General features: G+C 40.0%; 2 protein-coding genes and 1 non-coding gene across 5 annotated transcripts in view; 1 reads left to right on the forward strand and 2 right to left on the reverse strand.

The window, feature by feature from the left end:
* LOC121294641 (spatacsin-like) overlaps positions 1 to 12,124 on the forward strand; it is a 35,743-nt gene extending 23,619 nt beyond the window's left edge. Inside the window, exons 26-40 of one of the 2 annotated variants that reach the window (XM_041218560.1) lie at positions 81 to 281; positions 611 to 718; positions 2,754 to 2,919; positions 3,936 to 4,150; positions 4,572 to 5,322; positions 6,240 to 6,385; positions 6,855 to 7,059; positions 7,604 to 7,747; positions 8,340 to 8,473; positions 8,686 to 8,793; positions 9,441 to 9,609; positions 10,074 to 10,150; positions 10,565 to 10,720; positions 11,093 to 11,244; positions 11,696 to 12,124. In XM_041218560.1, coding sequence (XP_041074494.1) covers positions 81 to 281; positions 611 to 718; positions 2,754 to 2,919; positions 3,936 to 4,150; positions 4,572 to 5,322; positions 6,240 to 6,385; positions 6,855 to 7,059; positions 7,604 to 7,747; positions 8,340 to 8,473; positions 8,686 to 8,793; positions 9,441 to 9,609; positions 10,074 to 10,150; positions 10,565 to 10,720; positions 11,093 to 11,244; positions 11,696 to 11,882 — 2,919 coding nt within the window. In that variant the 3' untranslated portion in view covers positions 11,883 to 12,124. Of the gene's footprint in view, positions 1 to 80; positions 282 to 610; positions 719 to 2,753; positions 2,920 to 3,935; positions 4,151 to 4,571; positions 5,323 to 6,239; positions 6,386 to 6,854; positions 7,060 to 7,603; positions 7,748 to 8,339; positions 8,474 to 8,685; positions 8,794 to 9,440; positions 9,610 to 10,073; positions 10,152 to 10,564; positions 10,721 to 11,092; positions 11,245 to 11,695 lie in introns of those variants that run through there. The other variant, XM_041218562.1, reaches the window with a different exon arrangement.
* Positions 12,125 to 13,808: 1,684 nt separating this feature from the next.
* On the reverse strand, positions 13,809 to 20,728 carry LOC121294642 (eukaryotic translation initiation factor 3 subunit J-A-like). Of its 2 annotated transcripts, none has more exons than XM_041218563.1 (8): positions 20,399 to 20,728; positions 20,191 to 20,288; positions 18,016 to 18,079; positions 17,569 to 17,660; positions 17,016 to 17,130; positions 16,432 to 16,590; positions 15,316 to 15,389; positions 13,809 to 14,950 (listed from the first exon to the last, which is right to left on the reverse strand). In XM_041218563.1, exons 1-8 carry the CDS (start codon positions 20,532 to 20,534, stop codon positions 14,816 to 14,818), a joined length of 873 nt encoding a protein of 290 aa, XP_041074497.1. In that variant the 5' UTR covers positions 20,535 to 20,728; the 3' UTR covers positions 13,809 to 14,815. The 2 variants fall into 2 exon arrangements, with proteins under 2 accessions (XP_041074497.1, XP_041074498.1); XM_041218564.1 differs by having other exon boundaries at positions 18,028 to 18,079; positions 20,399 to 20,727.
* On the reverse strand, positions 18,472 to 18,606 carry LOC121295147. The gene has a single exon (XR_005946867.1). It is a non-coding gene; the product is annotated as a small nucleolar RNA SNORA57 (small nucleolar RNA).
* Positions 20,729 to 21,214: the final 486 nt, after the last annotated feature.

Below are 21,214 nucleotides of genomic sequence, written 5' to 3' on the forward strand. Positions count from 1 at the left end.
ATCTTCCCGTTTCTTTGAACGGCTTGATGAAAGGGTAATCATAATAATAATTCTAACAATAAGAATTCAATGTATTACAGGATTCTGAGATCCTGCAGTGTCTCTGCGTCTGGGTTCTTTCTTCAGTCGATGATATCACAATTGCTGAAGCTACAAGCCACATCCAAGAGTCTGTGGAACACCATGAGTGGAATCTCCATGACCTGTCACTCATCTGGAAGGTTCTGGTGAGAAGACAAAGGATTAAATCCCTGATCAGAGGCTTCCAACTCTTCCAAAAGGTAGGGTGTTTGTCTGAAGTGGTTTGGTATAAAATCTATACCATTACAAAGCTGTTGTTTACAAATCTTCAGATCAGTCAGCAAGCCGTTCTGAAGTTATCAGCTTTAATAGAAACAGACATCCACGCACCGAAACAAGAACACATAAATGGATACTATTGTGACAAAATCCCATTGTTATAAATTCTTAAAGTACCACGAAGGGTAGTGTTGGATGTGCATATAACTCCCATTGCAAAACGTTGGAAACATTTTCAATATCAGTATCTAAAATTTGATCTTTCTTCTGACTACCCCTTTGTAAATTCACTATGTGCTTATCTTTTTAGGACTCCCCGCTAGTGTACATGTTGCAAATGTATGAGCTGTGCAACGATTACAAAAACTACAGCGAAGCAAAGACCAAGCTCCTCTTGTTCCAGAAGTGCCTGATCAGTGTAAGTGTTCACTGCAGCAGGTTGATGACCCGAAATGCTTAAAAATGGGATGGAGGTTAATGTAATGCCATAACTGTAGCTAAAGGTACGTTAGTGATTGGATGGAAACACAAAATGTTAATGTGCATAATGCATCTGTTGTTCAGATTAATCTCTTGTGAGCTTAATAGGACAGAATCAGACTCTCAACTAATCTTCTGGCAAAGAATGGATGCTTTACTTAAAGCGAAGTGTCTCAGTGAAAGGTTTTTTCCTAGTGCATGCTAAGAAAAAGAAGCGCCTTTCATAAAAAAAAAAAAAAAATGTAGAGAAAATAGAGAGGTTAAACACTTCAAATATATGGCATTTATAAAATACTGCTTGGAGGTAATACATTTTGCGATTTCAATTAGGGTATATAACTAATTCGCAGTAAACCTGTAATCCCCACGGCAGGCTGTGCTGAAAGACAGATTGCTGTGTTTCTTTCTTACTGAAACAATGAATCAATGAGTTGTTTGAGAGGTTGACCTTGTTTGTCTCGAATGAAAGGCTTTCAGGGAGACTTTGATATGCTGTTATACAAAGGAGAGGGAATGTATTGTTTGGAAGAGTGGGTGTTTTGTGTCCTGTGTATTTGTACGTAGTAGAGCCCTGTGTATGGCTATACAGTAGAGCCCTGTGTATGGCTATACAGTAGAGCCCTGTGTATGGGTATACAGTAGAGCCCCGTGTATGGGTATGTAGTAGAGCCCCGTGTATGGGTATGTAGTAGAGCCCTGTGTATGGGTATACAGTAGAGCCCTGTGTATGGCTATACAGTAGAGCCCTGTGTATGGCTATATAGTAGAGCCCTGTGTATGGGTATGTAGTAGAGCCCCGTGTATGGGTATGTAGTAGAGCCCCGTGTATGGGTATATAGTAGAGCCCTGTGTATGGGTATGTAGTAGAGCCCTATGTATGGGTATGTAGTAGAGCCCTGTGTATGGGTAGTAGAGCCCTGTGTATGGGTATGTAGTAGAGCCCTGTGTATGGCTATACAGTAGAGCCCTGTGTATGGCTATACAGTAGAGCCCTGGGTATGACTATACAGTAGAGCCCTGGGTATGGGTATATATACAGTAGAGCCCTGGGTATGGGTATATAGTAGAGCCCTGGGTATGGGTATATAGTAGAGCCCTGGGTATGGGTATATAGTAGAGCCCTGTGTATTGGGTATATAATAGAGCCCTTTGTATGGGTATATAATAGAGGCCCTTGTATGGGTGTATAGTAGAGCCCTGTATATGGGTATATAGTAGAGCCCTTTGTATGGGTATATAATAGAGGCAGCTGATTGTAGCTAGAGAAGTGCTTGTGTAATTGTGATGAAACTTGCAACGGTTGTTCTTTAACACACTGTATTCATCGTATTATTTATTTAACCCAGAGATTTACTCATTGAGACCGAGTCCTCGTTTACAAGGAAAACAATAAAGACCATTTCAATGTGTAAAAAACTATTCTAAAGTACAAACAACCACGCGTGGTTCAAACATAATCAGCAGCACTTGGAGATCAAATAATAGTGTAAATAAGTCTGTTTGTTAATGTGGACTGAGGGAGAAGCATTGGTAGGAGGTTCTAAGCAATTGCCTGATATGATCTTTAAAACCAGAGAAGATCAACTTCATACTATGATGGAAACAATTCCTCATCTTCGGGAGTTAATTCGCAAACGCTAATCCTCTCATACTCATCCGAACCCTTGGAATAGCCAAATTAACAGAATCCTGACAGCGTAAACTATAGTCAATGCTTGTCCTTTCTACCAGAGCATTGGGCTGAAACTTGGTAACAACATGCTTTGGCACAAGCTGCCGAGATTACTAGAATGTGGGTGTATGGTATGTGGAGGCAGCTCTCCACCTGATCAGTATGTCAGACTAACATCTTCACATGTGCACACAGCGACTGTGGGTCAAGGTGTTTTACTTGTTCATCATTCTTTCTGGTAGCTCTTATGTAGCTGTGACATCCTTTAAAAAAACTAAACCATTGTTGTATGTGCTCACAGCTGAAAACCATGAGCCCAAAGGCTCCTGCCGTGATACCGGTGCAGTGGCTGGAGGTCCAGGCATTGTCTCTCCTGCACATGATGATGCAGCAGTGTCGGACGCAGTACGAGCTGAGAAAATTGCTGCAGCTGCTAGCAGACATGGACAGCATCCTGAAAACAAACGGTAGGGTGCTAATAATGTTCAGGGTTCTGGGTAACACCGTGCACATCTCTCCACCCCATGCATATTCCAGCTGTTCCACACTATCAGTAGAGTCTCCGTCAAAGACTTTAGACCCTGCTACATTCTGGGTTTTTTAGTTGAATAGGTTCCCTGCAATTGTATTAATTGAGAATATTTTTATACAATTAATACCATGTTAATACATTTTATTCCTTTTCTCAGCTAATAAACGTGTTCATTTTCAGAAGACCTCTGTGATAACATGTTGCATAATATAGCATAATTAAAATAGTATCACATTTCCACAAATGTGATTGTCAGGTTATCAATCTAATGTCCTGCATGTATAGATGTTAAAGAGCATGCTCCCAGTTCATTGTTTTGCTCATGTTAGTTGTACTTGCTATCCATCTGCATGTCCTGTTTTGTGATGTGATTCATGATTTTAAATCTGAGATCAATGTCTGGTCCAAGGTCACTGGAGGAGAACAAGTTTTTATTTTTGTTCTCGTTAACATTCTGCCTCAGTTTCTGTGCATATTCAAGTCTGTTCTGACTGAATACGAGGTGTTCTGTTTAGTATGTTTCGCAGAGACAGATATGTAATTATTCTGCATGCACGGCGATCACTTTGGAAGCCCGAAGGTAATTAGCTGTCCCTCTGGAAGAGAGGGTGCTGAAACCCATCGTACCGGGATGGAAATTAGCTGGGTCACTGCTTTCTATCACATCCCCATGTTTTAATTGTCTGTCAGCCGCAGTAATCAGGAGACCCAGCTGCTGTCTGTTCTAGAACTGTTTTTTAAATTCTAAATCTGTGGAATGCCCAGTGTTTACTTTACATAACACTGATGCAGGTATCAAGGGGAAATATATATATTTTTTAATTAAAAAAGAAGCAATAACATAGCCTGTGGACCAGTACAGACTGAGCCTATATTTCCTACTGTTGTTGTGACAGCTTGGCCAGCAGTTCCAATGGCATGTCTTTTGACTTTTTACTTTCCTTACACCAGGCCCAGATTTCAAGAAGCTGAGCATCCTGAGTGAGATATTACAGGACACACGGATCTCCATCAGCCTCCCGGACCTGGCCAGCTCCCCCGCAGAGAGCCTGCAGAATGAGTGCAGGAGGGTCCTGGGCCAGCTGCTGGAGGAGGGGCTCTTCCCTCTGGCTCGACGGGTGGCTGAACTGGCCGAGCTCCCCGTGGACAGCCTGGTGATCCAAGAGGTCTGGCTCCCACTTATTAAGCGTTTGATGTCTAACAAAATCATTTCTTAAGTCTTAACCTTTTGTTCACTTCCTCGTGCTACGTATATTCATCTCAAACATGCAGTTTTGATAGAAAACACACTTGTTCTAGAACAACAAGTGTTTTTAGTTTTTAAACATGATTATCCGGGTAAGGAATTCTCTGTTTGCAAGCTCTGCTTTCTGATTGTGTTGCACTTCTTTGGTCATGTATATATAGAATAGGTGGGCAGTGTTGAATGTTCATATTGTCAGCATGATTTTGAATGAGTGAGGGGAGTAGGTTGTTCTGTAGTTAATAGTTATCTCCAGTGAAGCTCAAAGCGAGCTCCAGGTCAGGTAAGGCAGAGTTAAAGAAACCACTTCCGTTTCTGATGATAAAATGCAATGTTATTTTCAGCTAATACAAGAACTACGGACTTTGAAAGAGCACAGGCAGTGGGAGAGAAAGGAAACCCGAATTAATTTTTGGAGGAAGTGCAACGATCGATTTCAAAGCAACGGCATTAACAGCATGGCGGTGTCCGAGTTCTTCCTGGCTCGGGCTGAAGCTGTGCAGATGGAGGAGTGTCCCCTGGAAACGCGGATCGTGAGCCTGCAGGAGAGGTGGTTACTGCTGACCATGGCTGGATACTGGCTGGCCCGACAAGACCCTGTGCCTGTCGAGCAGCTGGAAGAGATGGAAAAGAGAATATGGCTGTGCCGGATTCGCCAGGAAGCCTTACTGACAGCCACAGAATCGACCACCACGTTCTTCCGTCCTGTTTCAGTTGCTGGTGACTGTTCCTTTGAGGTTCTAATCAAGGAGTTCTCTTTCTCCAAGCTGGGGGTGCTAAACTGCCCTGAGTACCTGAAGCTCGAGGGTCTGCCGGCCAAGGAGGCTTCAGAAACGAGGCTGGATGCCACGGAGAGAGAAGCTCTGGCTGCCCTGATTGGGAAGCTGCTGGATGGGGGGTGTATCCACGAAGCCAGCCGCGTCTGCAGGTACTTTGACTTCTTCCACCGGGATGTGTCTCTGGTGCTGCACTGCAGAGCCTTGGCATCGGGAGAGGCGAAGAGGAACGACCTCCACCCCACCATTCAGGTGATCCTCACTGCAGGAGTCACAATGGGGCTAGAGGGAGGCACCAGGAGGATGCCCATCCCAGGCAGTGAGTATGAGGAGACACAAGGGGGCAGTTGAGAGCATGGTGGGGCAGGGATGGGTCTGCATATAGTACTTAGGTTAAACGAGGATAGGCATTTTGAACACGAAAGTGAACTGGCATAAAAAATGATTTTTCATAAATAGTAAGTCGCTGAAGCTAACGTACTCTCGCACAGCTTCTGAAGGTTTTGCAGCTCCCATAACAAACCTGCAGTCTCCAGTTTTTTTGGCCAGTCCGTTTAGTTTCATGTCACAGGATGTCTAGTACCATGTTTTACTCCTGAAATGCAATAAAGTTTAATACAACTATACTAGTTCCTACAGGGAACGCAGAATGGAGTGAGTCATTGCATTACAGAAAGAGTGAGCTATTGACATAAAAATAATTTCAGTTATTCAGAGCTGCCAAGGCCTGCAATAACCCTGAATCGCTGCATACTTCATATAAGCCTGGGCTCACAGTTTATTAAAACAAAAGAAATGTGTGTTTTTTTTAATTATTTTTCATTTCATTATATTTTTTCAGAAATGCTTTTGGGAATTATTTTAGAAGTAGTAAATGATTATGCTAGGAGTAGGAGTACCCTGCATGTTTTTAGAGGACAGGAATGCATGAATAGAACCTTTTGAAGTAGGAAGTGAGCACAGATACCCTTGCTATATACAGTAGCACGTTTTTCTGTGATCCCAGTGTGTGTGTAAAGTGTAAGCTATGTATAATGCTCATGTCTGAAGACATGTTTTTATTTTTCAAGCAGTCCTAATATTTTATTTCTTAAGCTTTTAAAACCAATGGTGCAGTGTTTTTTTTTTTTTTTTTTTTTATCCTGGGCATGCATTTATTTCTGCAGACGAATACCGTGCATCTGCAGATCTCTAGATAGTAGCAGTAGGTAAACTCTTCTCTCTCCCTCCTCACAGCAGTGAGCGTGGGCAGCTGCTCCTCCTTCGACATGGTGTTGCAGCCAGAAGACCAGCTTATTAAGGAGCTACAGATTCTTGCAGATGAGTGTCACCATGGGAAGAATTACTGCAGGCAGGTCCTGAGCCTGTTCCAGCTCTCCCAGGTATCCAGTCATAATGCTTCCTCAATTCATCACGCTGCATTCAAACACTGCAGGGAAGGGAGAAGGGGACTCTTTTTAACTTGGTGCTCAATTTATCACTGGAACATTAAATAACTCAGTTGCAAATGTAAGTCATGGAAGCATTAAGCAGATTTTTTTTTTATTTATTAAAGAATTCTAAAAAACATATGGTCCAGTACAGTTATATAGGGAAGTTTAAATGTAGCTTATATTAACATTACATCGTGTTATTCTCCAAAATCCAGGATAGCTGTTAGTGTTGGTGGTCTAATACACTAGGTAGTTATGTAGATAATTACATTTTTCTTTACCAATGTCCTTATACAGTACTTGTATAATAGAGGAACATTTCAGTGTTTTACTCCATAATCCAGGGTAGCTGTTAGTGTTCTATTCTTTCACATGGTGCAGGACTCTTCCATTGTATCGCTCTGATTTGTCTGTTCAGGAGCTGGGATGTTCATACAGTGAGATCTCGGCCCAGGATTGGGAGACTGTCCTGCGGGAGGTGCTGCGGTCCCAGCAGCCCGACCGGTACAAGAGAGCCCAGGCCTTCATCACCATCCAGGGCATGGAGACGGAGGCTGTTGCAGAGCTGGTTTCGGGAGAGGTGGTGCAGGCGTTAGTGAGCTCTGCAGAGGGGGCAGAGACAGGTTAAACACACGCTCTAGATTACCAGTGGACTCGCACTGCACTTCTCATGCTCCTTTGGAAGCTTTAAGAAACTTGTCGAAGCTTCCGAATCTGTGTTACACTGGTGCATTGTATTTATCCTTTACGGGAGAAAGAGCAGCTCTCTGCAGTTAGATTTGCAGCCTGAGAGTTTTTTCCTCTCAGTCAAGTATGATGGCAAATAACTTCATCAGTTGTAGTGTGTCTTGAAGCTTTACAGATGATCATAAAAGTATTTACTGTTTTATTATGGGATTCTGACTGAAAGTGCTTTTAAATGATCAGGGAGGACTGTTAATCCTCATATGAGTAAAGCAAGCACAGCCAGGAGGATAACTGGGCAATATCAGTTATATTGCAGTTCTATTTCACCACTTTAGTCACTTCTGTGTGATAAATATTTTGAGGTGATGGAGCCGGGACTGAGCGATTAGTTACTCGGATTAAACTTCTGAATGGGGTGTTTGACACCATTATCAGTCTGTTTCAGGCTTTACTAACGCACCTGACACTTTGTAACTGCAGCTGTGAGGCAGAAGCAGATTTACAATCCTGGCAATGGGAAAGAGGCATTTCTGCAGCTTGCTAAGTTATGCCAGGACCCGAACCTTGTTGGCACGAAGCTGCTGGATAAAATCTCCTCTATGCCCCACGGAGAGTTGGCATGCAGTAAGTCGCTGGGTATTAGCATTTCAATTCAATTCATTATCGCTGCTTAACAAGACTCCTTCACCAACTGGGAATTGAGTCCTGTAAAGGTTTAGCTCATGCATTGCTTTTAACTTTTTTTTTTTTTCTTTTTTTGTTTTTGGTGCAGCGATTCTCATTAATTTGTCTGGAATTTCAGAATGAGTCATTTTAACGACTAAAAATTCATGTATTGACGACACAGGCTTTTTCATTCTGAGTTAAAAAATTATAATATTTTAATGTACAGGCTAAGCACGATTAAGACATGACTTGAGCTATATTTACCTGTCTAATATAGCTGATAAATATCTCAAATACTGCATTTGTGTTTGTGCATAAAAATATTAATCTAATGTATTGTCAGAAAAAAAAGTGTAGTTGAAGTGTCTACACTGTGTCCTTTTAGTTGTTTATTTACCAGGTTTACTAACTATTGACCCTCAAAATACAAAAAACAAAAAGGCTGAACTTCTGAAATTAGACGACATAACAAAGTCTTCCATGTTCTGCAATGCTGTAATCTGTAGCGGTACCATGTGTGCTGTTCTCACTGTGCTTTTCTCTTGCCTAGCTGTGGATCTGCTGGTCCTGGCACATGACTGCTTCAGCCTGACCTGCCACATGGAGGGGATCGTGCGGGTCCTGCAGGCAGCGAGACACCTCTGTCACAACCACCTGGCGCCCAGCGAGAAATACAGCCTCATGGTGCGTCTCCAGCATCGGCTGAGCCCTGCAGGCCTGAACAGAGTCTGGAAATCAAACACTGTTACATATTGCAAGATGGGGGTTATCTTTAGACCCTGAACGGGAATTAGCTTTTTATAATACCCTACCCTTTCACTATAATAGAAGCAAGATATATAAACATCCATAGGTGTTTTTTTTTTTTTTTTTAATATTTATTTGTATCATTTTAGGTGCGGCTACTCACTGGAATTGGCAGGTACAATGACATGACCTATATCTTTGACCTGCTGCACCAGAACCACCGCTTTGAAATGCTGCTCAGAAAGAAAGTGGAGTCGGTAAGAAGGAACTCTCGTACCTGTTCATTGTTTATAAGAAAAGAATCTAATAGCATCTGATACTGGGAGCAATGTGTCCCTATATTAACACCTGGGGCAGATGTGTGATGGACAGCAGCTTTAATATGAGAAATGTAGAAGCTGATCTTTTAAAGGTGCTTATTAGCTAGCTATCAGAATTAAACCCCACATTTTCTCTCCCGGCCTGTGTTGGAGATTTTCATTTGAAAAGTCTTTATGCATTTGGTGTGAATAAGTTGTCATGCTCGTTTGCTCAGTGTCCCTAACCCATCTTCAGTTATACAGAAACGTTGTTAAATGTTTCCCTGAGGCCCCTAGCTTTGGGTCTGTCTGTGCCAATTCTAAACTCCCCCAGTTCGCTGCTTCATTCTGATCCCACATCTTCACAAAAGCGTCAAGAACAGGATACAGTTACTGCAGTACAAATTGTGCCTTTTCACATGTTATTGAAGTGAACTGATTGTTACAGACAGAGCAATGTGTTTAATACCGTAACGTTGTGCATCAAGCGGCGGGGTTTGTAAAAATGCAGGTTTAACTGGATTTTGACTTTGGATCCCTTTGCTGTCCAAACAAGTCCAAAATTACTGACGGGCCCTCAATATACCTGCTGTTGTTGTTGTTAGAATGCCACGTTGAAGACGGCCCTGCTGGATTACATCAAGCGTTGTCACCCTGGGGATAGCGAGAAGCACAACATGGTGGCGTTGTGTTTCAGCATGTGCCGGGAGATCGGGGAGAACCACGAGGGGGCAGCTCGCACCCAGCTCAAACTGATCGAGTCCCAGCCCTGGAGTGAGTGCAGGGGGCTTCACATGACCGCTGAGCGCCAGACAGTCCCTGCACCCTGCAGTGCTCCCTTCTTTATCAGGCAGCCCTTTTACAGGGCACAGAACCAGTCCCACCATGGTGTGGGCGTGACTACCGATTGCCTCATAATGCCATTCCACTAGCAGAACACAAATAGTATGGTCTTGTTTCCCCAACTGTGGTTCCCAACTATAGTGTTCTAAAAGGGGAGTGTTAGCATCAAGACTTGATGTGTTCAGAAAACGAGAGTGCATTTCATCTCAAAATATTTCATTTTGGCTTCGATAGAATAGAAATTGAGATGCGAGTGCCTGTAACTTGAAGGATATCTTTAATACGTTTTAGACGTATCAGGAGCATAATTATAAAGAATACAAATCCAATTAAACTTTAGTGTGCAAGACTTCTGCTGTACAAACTGTCATGTGTTTATTTTTCTTACAATGAAGCGGTGACACCCGAATTGAAGAAGTCCTTGGTCAAAGTCTTGACCCTTTTGAAAGATGCAGCTGAAAGTTATTCCAAGGTAATACCATCCCTTAGGCACAGGTGAAAATCATGCAAACATCTTCACAAAATGCACTTTGTTAGTTGTTGGATATTACCTAATGCTGTTACAGAACAGCTTTATTGTGCACTGTGTCAATGTTGTACAAGTAACACGTTGTCCACATATATTGTTCCTTGATAAGTTAAATGAGTTGATATTTTACCAACGTATGTAACACAGAAAGCTTATACTGGTATTTAGAAAAAACACGAGCAAGAAAGAAACTATACCAAACTGTAACTGTACCAAAACTCTAAAACAACGTTCAGAATACTCTCAGTGGAAGATATACAAGGCTGCAACGATACTGGTCATGAGGACGCACGCTGTGACCTGTTGTATAATTGAACTGAGTGGGTCTCTCATACCCCCCCCCCCCCACCCCCTCAGGACTGCTGCGCCCGTCAGGCTCTGAGATGCATCAAGCTGGCCAAGCTTGTCACCCTGCAGCTGCACTTCCTCAACAACAACCAGGACAGAAGGCTAATCAACCTGCCCAGGCAGGACCTGCTGGAGGCTATGATCTCCCTGCCGAGCTTCTACCAGGTACAGCAGCACTGCAGGGCGTTCTCCTCGCGTGAGACAAGCACACCCCAGATATGACGAGAGGCAGCCCAGGAACACTGAGAAACACGCAGAACATGCAGAGAAAAATAAGAAAAATGCTGATGCTCCCTTTAGAGTTGTAAGAATATTTGTTTGGATTGCTGTACATTATACAGGCACTTTAATGGTCCATGTGACTTGAAGACACAGTTCTGAAAATCTGGGGAGTCGCAAAAGCGTTCTTTTTTTTTTTTTGCAGTTGCGTCATCCCCTTGAGGAATTTCAAAAGTGCATGCAAATTATCAACATTATAATGTTCTTTGGTTTCTTGCAATTTAGAGCTAACAAAGTCTGTCTTAATTTCCATTGAAGGCGTTTGTTGTTGCCGAGGCTTACAACTTCATTCCTGATTGGGCAGAAGTTTTATACCAGCAAGTGATTGTGCGAGGGGATTTCACCTACTTGGAGGAGTTTAAGCAGCAGAGGCTCCTGCAAGCCAGCCTGTTTGAGGAAATATCCAAAAAGTAAGCATGCCAGCATCTTAACAGTAACAGCAAGGCACAATCGATTCCACACTGGAAATACGGAAAATAAATTAGGCTAAGTCAACCTCTGCACCGTGTTCCTTTATCCAGAGACGTATTTGTCTTTTAACTTGCAGTACTAAAAGTGTTTGCCAGTTGCTCACTCTTGGAACACAGAACACAAGTTTCGTCACTACTGGATTAGCAGTTCTGATGATCTGGGAACACAGTGTACCTTTCTCCCTACTCCATCCACTACGCAGGAGATTTAAAACCTTTCAAAACATCCAGTTAGTCAGACACTGTAAGAATATTCTCCCTTGCGTGAACAGGTCAAGCATATTGTGAATGTTGTGCTCTTAGGAATAGTGTGTATTGTCATGCTGTGTCGTTCTTCCAGAGTCAGGGACTGCAGGTCATTTTATCAGGGTGTGGTGTTTATCTTTTCCAGATTCAAGCAGCACCAGCAGCACACAGATACCACTGCAAGTCAGAATCTCAAGAAACTGCTGAAGTACTGTGAGGACATCTATATCTACTACAAACTGGCATACGAACACAAGTTTTTTGATGTAGCAAACATGCTTTTGCAAGATACCAAAACAAGCTGTTACCTAAATGACAAGCTTGCAAGCTAGATCAATTTAAAAGAAGCTGCAGTGATGAGGATGCAGCAGTTCTTAGAATAAATTACCTTGTCTTACCAGTAGAATTTCAGTGTAAGACAGTGTGGCCATACATTTAGTTTTTTGTGTTCATAAATGAACATGCTAATTGATATTTAAGTTCATTCATAATTGTTTGAACTGCTACCACTTTACGCAAAATCATTACCTTATAAAACTGGTCAATTATGACTGTAAAGCTTTTTTATTAACACCACTTAAAAACCATGTAAATAAAACATGATTGTGCACTTAAACTTTTTAAAATTTATTTTACTCAGGAAAATGTTAATGTATGCTTGTCATTGCTTTATGCATTCACACTTAACCGGAAAATTACAAATAAAACTTCAGTAATTCAGAACTGAAATTCCATGCACTTCTTAATTTTGTGAAGATTATACAAAGTATTCATAATTAACAAGCAGCTGAAACGGATTGTTTGTTTGATTGCTTTGCTTTACTTTACATTCACGAGAAACAAAGAGAATAAGACGCGTCATAATTTATTAATTTTTGAATAAAACTAAAACGCAATGAAAACCTGAACTTGCAGTTAGCTAAATCAATCAGGCTGTCTTTTCATTATTTATACAAAGGTGTCAAATTCAGCCTTTATTTCCCATGTCCAAGTAAATTACAGTAGATAACTTCTCACTCCTTTAATTTGCAAAAAAAGCACCCCTGCAGTCCTTTGTGTCTTCAGATAAATGGAACAGGACTATTGCATAATACAAATAAACCTATTGTTAATGTTACAAGTGCTGCATTGTTATGCAGAAGTCAAGGTTGAGTATAATTCTTTCAATGGAAAATAATACAACAGATGAATAATAATATTGTATTACTGTATGTGATGAATAGTGGTTTTCAAAGTGAAAAACAAAGTCTATTCTGGTACAATAATTGTCTTGTAAATTACACTGTCTGTACATGCATTTATTCCTTCCTAAGAAATATTCTTTGCAAGGACACTTCACCATGTCAGTATAATAAGACTAGATGTTTTTCTTACTGATGGAACATTTAATGTAATGTAGCTTAGTTATAAACAATTGCAACTAAACTACATTACATCGTTTATACTACCCTATCAAACAAAAAAAAAAAAACAAAAAAAAAAAAGTAATCTAAAAGAAATACTTTATTTGGACTGATAACTTCAACATGATTGCTTGCTATGTAGTGTAGAGGTGGTCAGCTTTTGGACGTTTCAGAAAGCATGTTTGACACCTGGATCATGCATCAACACGCATATTAGCACATAACAAGAAAACTCTGGGATTCTACAATGTGACAGTCCTGCTAACAATTACACAGCAAGCTTATGAAGATTTTTTCTTAACCTTTTAAAGCAAAAACATCATGAAATGGCACACGGTGCAGATAATAATCACAGTGTGTGTTTAATGAAATCGTGGGAGCCACTGAAATTAAACAAACACGCATCAGAGTTTTAAAACAGTGTGTTACCATTTTGCATTCAGGCAAAACCTTGCTGGCTCACCACTGTAGCGTAAGTAAACCATATTGAGTTTGTGACTAAAAAATGCATTAATGTTAACAGATTTGGGGGGGGGTGTTTTACTTGCAGTTTCAAACGTCAAAAGACAGGCTGATAAGGAACAAGGGGATGTGTAAAACCCAGACGTCCTATATTATATATGTCTTTAACTGTCCATGGCCAGGCTGCAGGTACAATGTATGTAGACTGGACCAACTCCAAAATTACCTTTACACTTCCACTTAAAAGAAAATCATAATCAATACAAGTTGGAAGAGTTACAATTTTCAACATAACTGGAAACAAGCATTGCTTGCTGATTTGTTTTATTTAAATAATTTCATACAAATTATATGCGTTCTTACACAGCCCAATAAGTTCACACAGCAGATCCCTTTAGAATAGTGATTTTATTACATTAGATGTCAGAATTGTTTGCATTTTTATGTCCAATTATTTAATGCTGTTGCTAAGCAAGTCTTTTTTTATGGAAACAAATGGCACACCTGCAATAGTCTGTTAATTACAGCCCATATGAAGTCATAAGTATATTCCTTCAAGTATATTGCATCATACTCAGAGTAATTTGCGTGAAGTTTTGGAAATCCTAGATGTGAGAAAAACAGCCAACCCTTGTATTTGCATTAGTAATAAACACAGAATATCAACTAAACTCTACGCACAAAAATATTGAGTAGATACTAGCCAATGCACTTACAAATTAACTGAGTTAATTTAGGTTTGTAACATTTTTATGTAAGTACTATGGCCACATGGCTCATTTTCTTTAGCATTTACTAAACATCTACACAGTCAGTCATGTTTTTGTTCATTTGAAGGCCCTTTGGCATTTGTGTTTATAACCAGAATTTCCAAAAGGCATCAATAAACGTGTGGTGGTCTAGATTTTATAAAGATGCAGTATCCTATTCCTGCACTTTGTAAATTGTGGCTGATGTTTACCTATATTAAAAATACCTAGTTTTACTTGCATAGATCAGATTTTTTATTTTTTTTTTAGATGCAGGAACATAACACTATAATACTTGTATTTCTTGAGTTGATTCATTTTTTAAAATAATTAAAAAATACATATTTTGTTTTCTTAACATGTACCAAATATTGCAGGTGTTCTTACTCCAGTACAACTGTAGTCATTCAAAACTGAAAACTTGAATTATGGTGGTGATCTGTAGGATGAATTGAATCAGGTTCTGGTTTGTGCTTTATCATCAGAAGACAAAGCATATTAAGAGCATGTTCTTTATGAAGCCTTTATAACCTTCAAAAGACAAAGCGCGCACAAGGATACCCATATGGCATTGGAAAGAAATGAGTAAGCTGTGCTGCACGTTAAGGGACTGTGGAGAATGAAGACAAGCTCTGCAGAGAGGGTCCTTTGTCACATGAAATCTTCATAATCTTGCACATAGCCCCCTTCGAACCCCCCATAGTCTGCCAGGTCATCTTTCAGTTTTGCCTTCAGTCCTCCTCCAGGCATGACGCCTTTATTCTTCTTCTTTTTGGCTTTATTTTGCTAAAATCAGGAAAAACATTTTTAACAATCCCAAATCTGCACAATACAGGTTTATCCACACGGCAAATTGAAAGCACTAACGTACAACTTAAATTTCATAAATTCTGATTTCAATTATGGGCCAGATGTTTGCCTTCTGTGTCACTCTAGTAAAACCATTTCCCCCCCATTCTTTTTTTTTTAACCTGCTACCCAGCTTGGTATTGTAGCAGTCTTATCAAATAGTTAGATTTTATCCCTCAATGCACACGGAAGGCTGCTTTACATTACAAAATGTATCAAAGCTCAAGAGCTCCACCAAATGCAAGTAACCTGTACTGCAAAAGTCAAAGTTCAACAAAAATCTCTACAGAAAAAGTCCTTACCTTTTCTTGTTTCTGTTTTTCATTAAATAGCACTGTCAAAGAGTTGTTTATCCTTTTCAAATCTTCAACTTCCACTGAAGAAAAAAATAAAGGCAGAACAAGTGAGTGTAGAGTGCTGTAAACAATATTGCTACACACTCATTCTGGTTCTCCATTCTCTTTTCTCTCTCTCTAATGCTTTCCCATTGCTGTTCCCAGCAGATTACCTAAAGCACCTGTCTGTCAATATGGAGAGTATTTTCAAGTAGAACAAGTGTGACGGAAGTCTAATCCGAAACCAGAAATGTTTGCTGCTGTTGTTGGTAACTGTCCTGGGAGACCTGTAACAGACAGATTTTAAAATTCACAGCTTTTATTTTGTGATTTAGTTGATGCGCTGTAATACCAATAGTTTACGGTCACAACATTTTAGCACAGAATTAAAACCTTTCATCTTTATAAGGTCCACTCGCTCCCCAAAACACTAAATGGGTATAACTTGCAGTCAGCGGAGATTTATGACATCCTATTAGCACAATGCATTTCAGACAATGAATTTCAATTACAGTAAACTGTCTTGAGCTGGACTCAAACTGACAGGGTGAATGGTTTGAGCTTTCAACACAGGAGAGCACATTTTACTCCTCAAATTTAAAGAATGCACGGCTGAAAAAAAAAAAAAAAACATTTTAAAATAAGACCCATCTGAACATCATTACACTGCATCAAAGGATGTTAAACTTCACAGCCCTCTCAAGCGTTTCATTTACCAGACATGCCTTTAAACAATGCTATTGTCAAATCTATTCTGTACACCTAATCTAGCAGCACCATTTTCATCTATTCTGTACTGCATCTAGTTGGACAAAAAAAAAAAAAAAACCTCAACCAAGAATTTCAATGAGGAACTTCACTAGTGGCAGAAACTCTGAGTTATGTGGAACACAAATAATCTCTGTCAAGCACTAAGGTTAAACATCCTCCCCTATTATGCTCCAGGTCTATTTCACCCAATATAAGTTCCCTCCCTTTGTGGTGATGATATTTAAACTGGACAATAGCCATTAGCTGTGATTTAGAGGATTTGCCACACATCAGAAATAAACAAAGACTTTCATGAAAAATAAACACACTTACATGAAGTACAAAGATCCCGAAACAACGACTCCAAGAAGCTTGAATAATGTATTGATTTTTCATACTGAGAGATCTTTTCTTTTAGCAAATTTTCAAATTCCGTAAAATCATCTTTAGAAGAAGGATTCATGTCATCAATTCCAGTTACATTATTTACACCTGCACAAAAAAAAAAGGTTCAATGTGCATTTACAATCACAGGTCCCCTCTACCACCTCCTTACTGCAATCCCAGTACAAACACACAGCATGGTTTGGTGCCCCCTAATGGTTTTTTCTTTTCTCTTTTTTTTATCATAGTTTAAGCATTTGTCGTAACAGACTGGTATTTGGCGGATCTAAATAAAAATAAACCTACTGGTGGAAGTGTATTAGTATATAATAAGAAAAGCCATCATTCCTACCGGACTACACAGAAACTGACAAATCAACACACAATACTACTGAAACTATTGAACATGCGTTTTATATATATATATATATATATATACACATATATATACATATATATATATATATATATATATATATATATATATATATGCACACACACACACACACACACACACACACACAACTCTTTACCAAATGCTTCTTGTGCTAGTTTAAGGTCTGCCTCTTCCTGCATTTTCCGTACTCGTAGTTTCTCTTCAAACTCTTCTTCTGGCGTCATTTCTGCTGGTGCTTCTGGTTCCTCTAACTAGAAACAGCAATGCACAAAAAATAATAATCCAGTGGTAACTTAACAAAAAATACAAAAAACCACCCGAGCATTACCTACGCATGACCCACTTCCACTGGCCTGTACTGGGTTCTCTTAATAACTTGTGGTGAATAAGGTCTTCACCAAGATTTAGCATCAAACTGGATAACTGGATACACATTAGTGGGGAAGTAAGTGTATCTTCAGGAGGGTTTGCAGGGTGAGATCCAGTAAGCTCAAAGCAAGCGATATGAGCAAAGGTTAAAAAACAGAAAGGAGCCCCCAGTCTTCATCAACACCACCACCCCTCCACGTGAATGTTTTCAGTGCACTTGTACAGTGGGTTGCTTGAGTTCACAACAGTGGAAGGGCACCAAGATCCTGAAAGTGTTTAAGAAAGCTCGTCTGGCATTTCTTCATCTTCATGAGACTCACCCTCTTTTTGAGTTCCTCTTGCTTTTTCCTTTGTTTTTTCTCTTTCTCTTTGATCTTTTCACTCAATTTTTTCTTTTCTGAAACTTTGACCTCTTAAAAAAAAAAAAAAAAAAATTTAAGAGATCTTTAACAGACTTAACAGTGCAGACCTTGTGTACTGCTTTTACTACAAGCTCATTAACTGCTGATCTGTAATGCCAAAATATTTCTCTGTCAATAAGCAACACCAGTAAAAAAAAAAAAAGAAAAAGGGAGAGGGGGTTGGGGGGTGACAACAGTAGTGAATATCTGAATACACAAAAGGAATTTAATAAATGGTTTGGGTTATCATTTCTTATATTGCACCAGGCAGATATATGCATGTACATTTCCCATTCTAGCTTTACAGGTAAGAGACACATCTGTATCAAATCAAGGAAAATAGAAAGTACTCTCAAATTGCACTACCTGTTAACCCACCTGCTTTTTTCTCTTCCTTCTTTTCCTCCACTTCCTCATCATCCCAATTATCCTACAGAGGAAACACAAATCAGTTATTTCAGTGCATTTTAAAAAGGTGAAACACCACTTGGGTTACACTAGTAACATTGCATGTACCAGCAGGCTTGTGATACCATCCCGGTTGCTAACCTCTGAATTAGAAAGGGAACCTGAAACTTGTTCATGTTAGTCCAAATGAACATCATCTTCACCAGCTAAAAGCACACATTTATAAATGGTCCCTAGATAAGGTTTTTTTTTTTTTTTTTTTGTAAGCATCTCCAAAGTGACAGGCACTAACAGCAGAGAGTAATCTTAGTTCACAGTGGTCTAGTATATACAGTTTATTGTACAGTTAGATTACAGCATGCAGCATCATGGTATTGATTTGTCAACACTGTATATGCATAAACTAGTTATTCATCTTGTGCCAGTGATTGAGGATAGAACCAGGAGATTTGGGCTCACTGGTACCGAAGACATTGCACTGACAGTTACTGTTCCTCCATATATTACACACATGAGTACTGACAACTACATGCATGCAAGAACTGGAGGTTCACCCCTGCCCTTAATGTGGTGATGAATTCAGTTTATTTAGGTCGTTACTGTATGAACGGTGGTCCTTGGTATTAGATGAAACTATTCATTGTGTTTGAATTACACAAACAGCTGTGAAACACAATGCCAATCTAAGGACAACAAAATCAGGCCACAACAGGATACATCACCACTAAACAGTGTTCTGCAGTAGTGCTGGTTAAAGCCGCTCGCTGTTATACTGTTCAAAGATATTACTTAGGCCTACAAGGCACAATATGTATTTGTGCAGCACAGGTGCCATTTAAAAATAAAACAACGCTTCAATAAACTGAAACTCTGTTTAACGTGCAGGACAATTCAGAGAGGTAGATTAATTGCATCCAAAGTTTTAATTCAACTGCATTACCTGATCAAAGTTTTTAAACACTTTCTGTATGGTGAACCGTTATTTTCATGTTAGTCAGTGCAAAGGAAGCACTAGCGATTTCTGTAGCATTAGTTAAAATCCCATGGCCTGTCCTGCTTGCAGTAAATGTACAGCTGGACACTAAAGCAGGCAATTGTGAGGGAGGCTTCTGGAACTCCAGAAACAAAGCATAACATGTAAATTCTAGCTTAGTGCATTTAACAGAAAGTATACACCTATTAAACAGTGCATTTTATAATAATGCAAATGTGACCGATTAGCTCCCTACAAACAGTGGAAACGCTGCTCTACTGGCATGAGTACAAAGGCTTACCACTGAAGAGACATGGCGTTCCAGATCAAGTAGAACAATTTCTACTAATGTGTTTCCTCAATCTGTGGGAGATGCATGACGTCGATGTGACTGATAATAAGATGATACCTGGGCATGTGTTGGTGAGGGTCTGTCTAGATGGTACAAATGCCAATTCTGGTTATCTGTCTCACATCATATTTACCACGTGGGTGGTGACGTTTACCTAGAGGTCTCTAATAAGCCATGTTTCATTTTAGCTGCAGTCGCCCAAAATATATTATTTGTCTATTCCACATTAGACCACGGCCCTTATTTTGTCAGTTTATCGCTTCAAAAATGCCGATTCATAAGTCGTATCAGGATTTGAAATGTGTAATATTACCTCCCAGTAATTACACCGCATATCTTCGTTTTACAAAGGGACACAAAGCTACTAGTTATATTAAAAATCATCTATTTTTACCGGTACTTTCACAAGCAGAGTGTAATTACCTCACATACCATGTGACTGATGGTACTGCCACCTAGTCCCCTCTCCCCAGTACACTATACTGGTTTCAGCTGTAGCAGTACCCATTTGAAAAAAAAATAAAAAAAATGACGGCTATCTGAGGCCATGATCATTAAAACATGTGGTAAGGTTTCAGAGGGTATTTCTACTATAAAATCACTTCACTCTGTTCTTGTAGTACGCGAATAAACCGGCAACTAGCCTGTAGTCTAATAAACAGACCACAGAAGTGCTCTCAAAATACACTTTCCCCTCCAGCCCGCCCTGTCTAAAACAGGTTAACACGACCCGGCAGCCCTCCTTCCGCCCTGCGGCCTGAGCCAGGCCAGTCCCCGAGCTTTCTCGACGCTCTGCTCCCGTCTATACCTTCACATCTTCTTCTTCATCTTCGCCCTCCCATTTGTCGAGCACCACTCCCTTTTTGACCGGCACGTCCGGCTCCAAATTGTCAAAATTGTCAGCGTCTGTGGAAAAACAAAAAAGAACACGAGGTCAGGACGTGCGTGAATATGGCACTGCTGTGTATGGAAAGCGTTACCTTTAACAAACAAACCACGCTGTCTCTTCTCCTTACCCCAGGAGTCCGCGTCCGCCATCTTCGCTCCGTGTGTCTGTTCCATCCACTGCCGGCTGGCTGCCCTGCGCCCGGAATGATGGGATACTGGGGGACTTCCACGGGACACGCGTGTGCCAAACACGCATGCAGTCATTTTAAACGACGCCGTTTAGCGACTGATGTCGGGTCTTGCATTTCAGTTGTATTTAGTGGTTTCTTTCTTAGCTGCAGTGGGTCAGGTTTGTTTATATATTTCCACCCCAAAAAAATGCAATAATAAAACGTTGTTTGTTGCTAGTTATGTTTCGTGCAAAATCCTGGACTGATCTTCACCAAACATAGTGCATGTCCTTTCTCATTAATGTAGGTAGTTTCTATGTAAGCACACAGTTAAATAAAATAAATGGATTTAAGCATGCTCGCTGCCAGGCCATTGTATAACTGCAGCTGCACAATTCAGCCACCAGGTGGCAAACACACTACACAAGAAAATCATATTCAGTGTAAAATGAATGACACATGCTGTAAGATTATGTTGGGACATTTTGGGGTGACATATGTATTTTGATTTGGTGATATGTTTTGCTGAATTCTGGTGTTTATTTTAAAATAAAATAAGGCTCATTCAGATTATTTAAGGAATGTTTTTTTTAATTGTTTTATATTTAAAAACACAGAGCATGATGTACCACAATACCAGTCAATGACAAATATAATGTATACCTACCTAAAGAAAAACTAATAAACACACACACAACAATTCAACAAATTATCATTTAAATGAATAAATAACATTATTTTTCAGTTAGATCAACACAAACAAAACCACAAAGC

Source organism: Polyodon spathula, chromosome 19 (assembly GCF_017654505.1).
Source record: "Polyodon spathula isolate WHYD16114869_AA chromosome 19, ASM1765450v1, whole genome shotgun sequence".
Taxonomy (NCBI): domain Eukaryota; kingdom Metazoa; phylum Chordata; class Actinopteri; order Acipenseriformes; family Polyodontidae; genus Polyodon; species Polyodon spathula.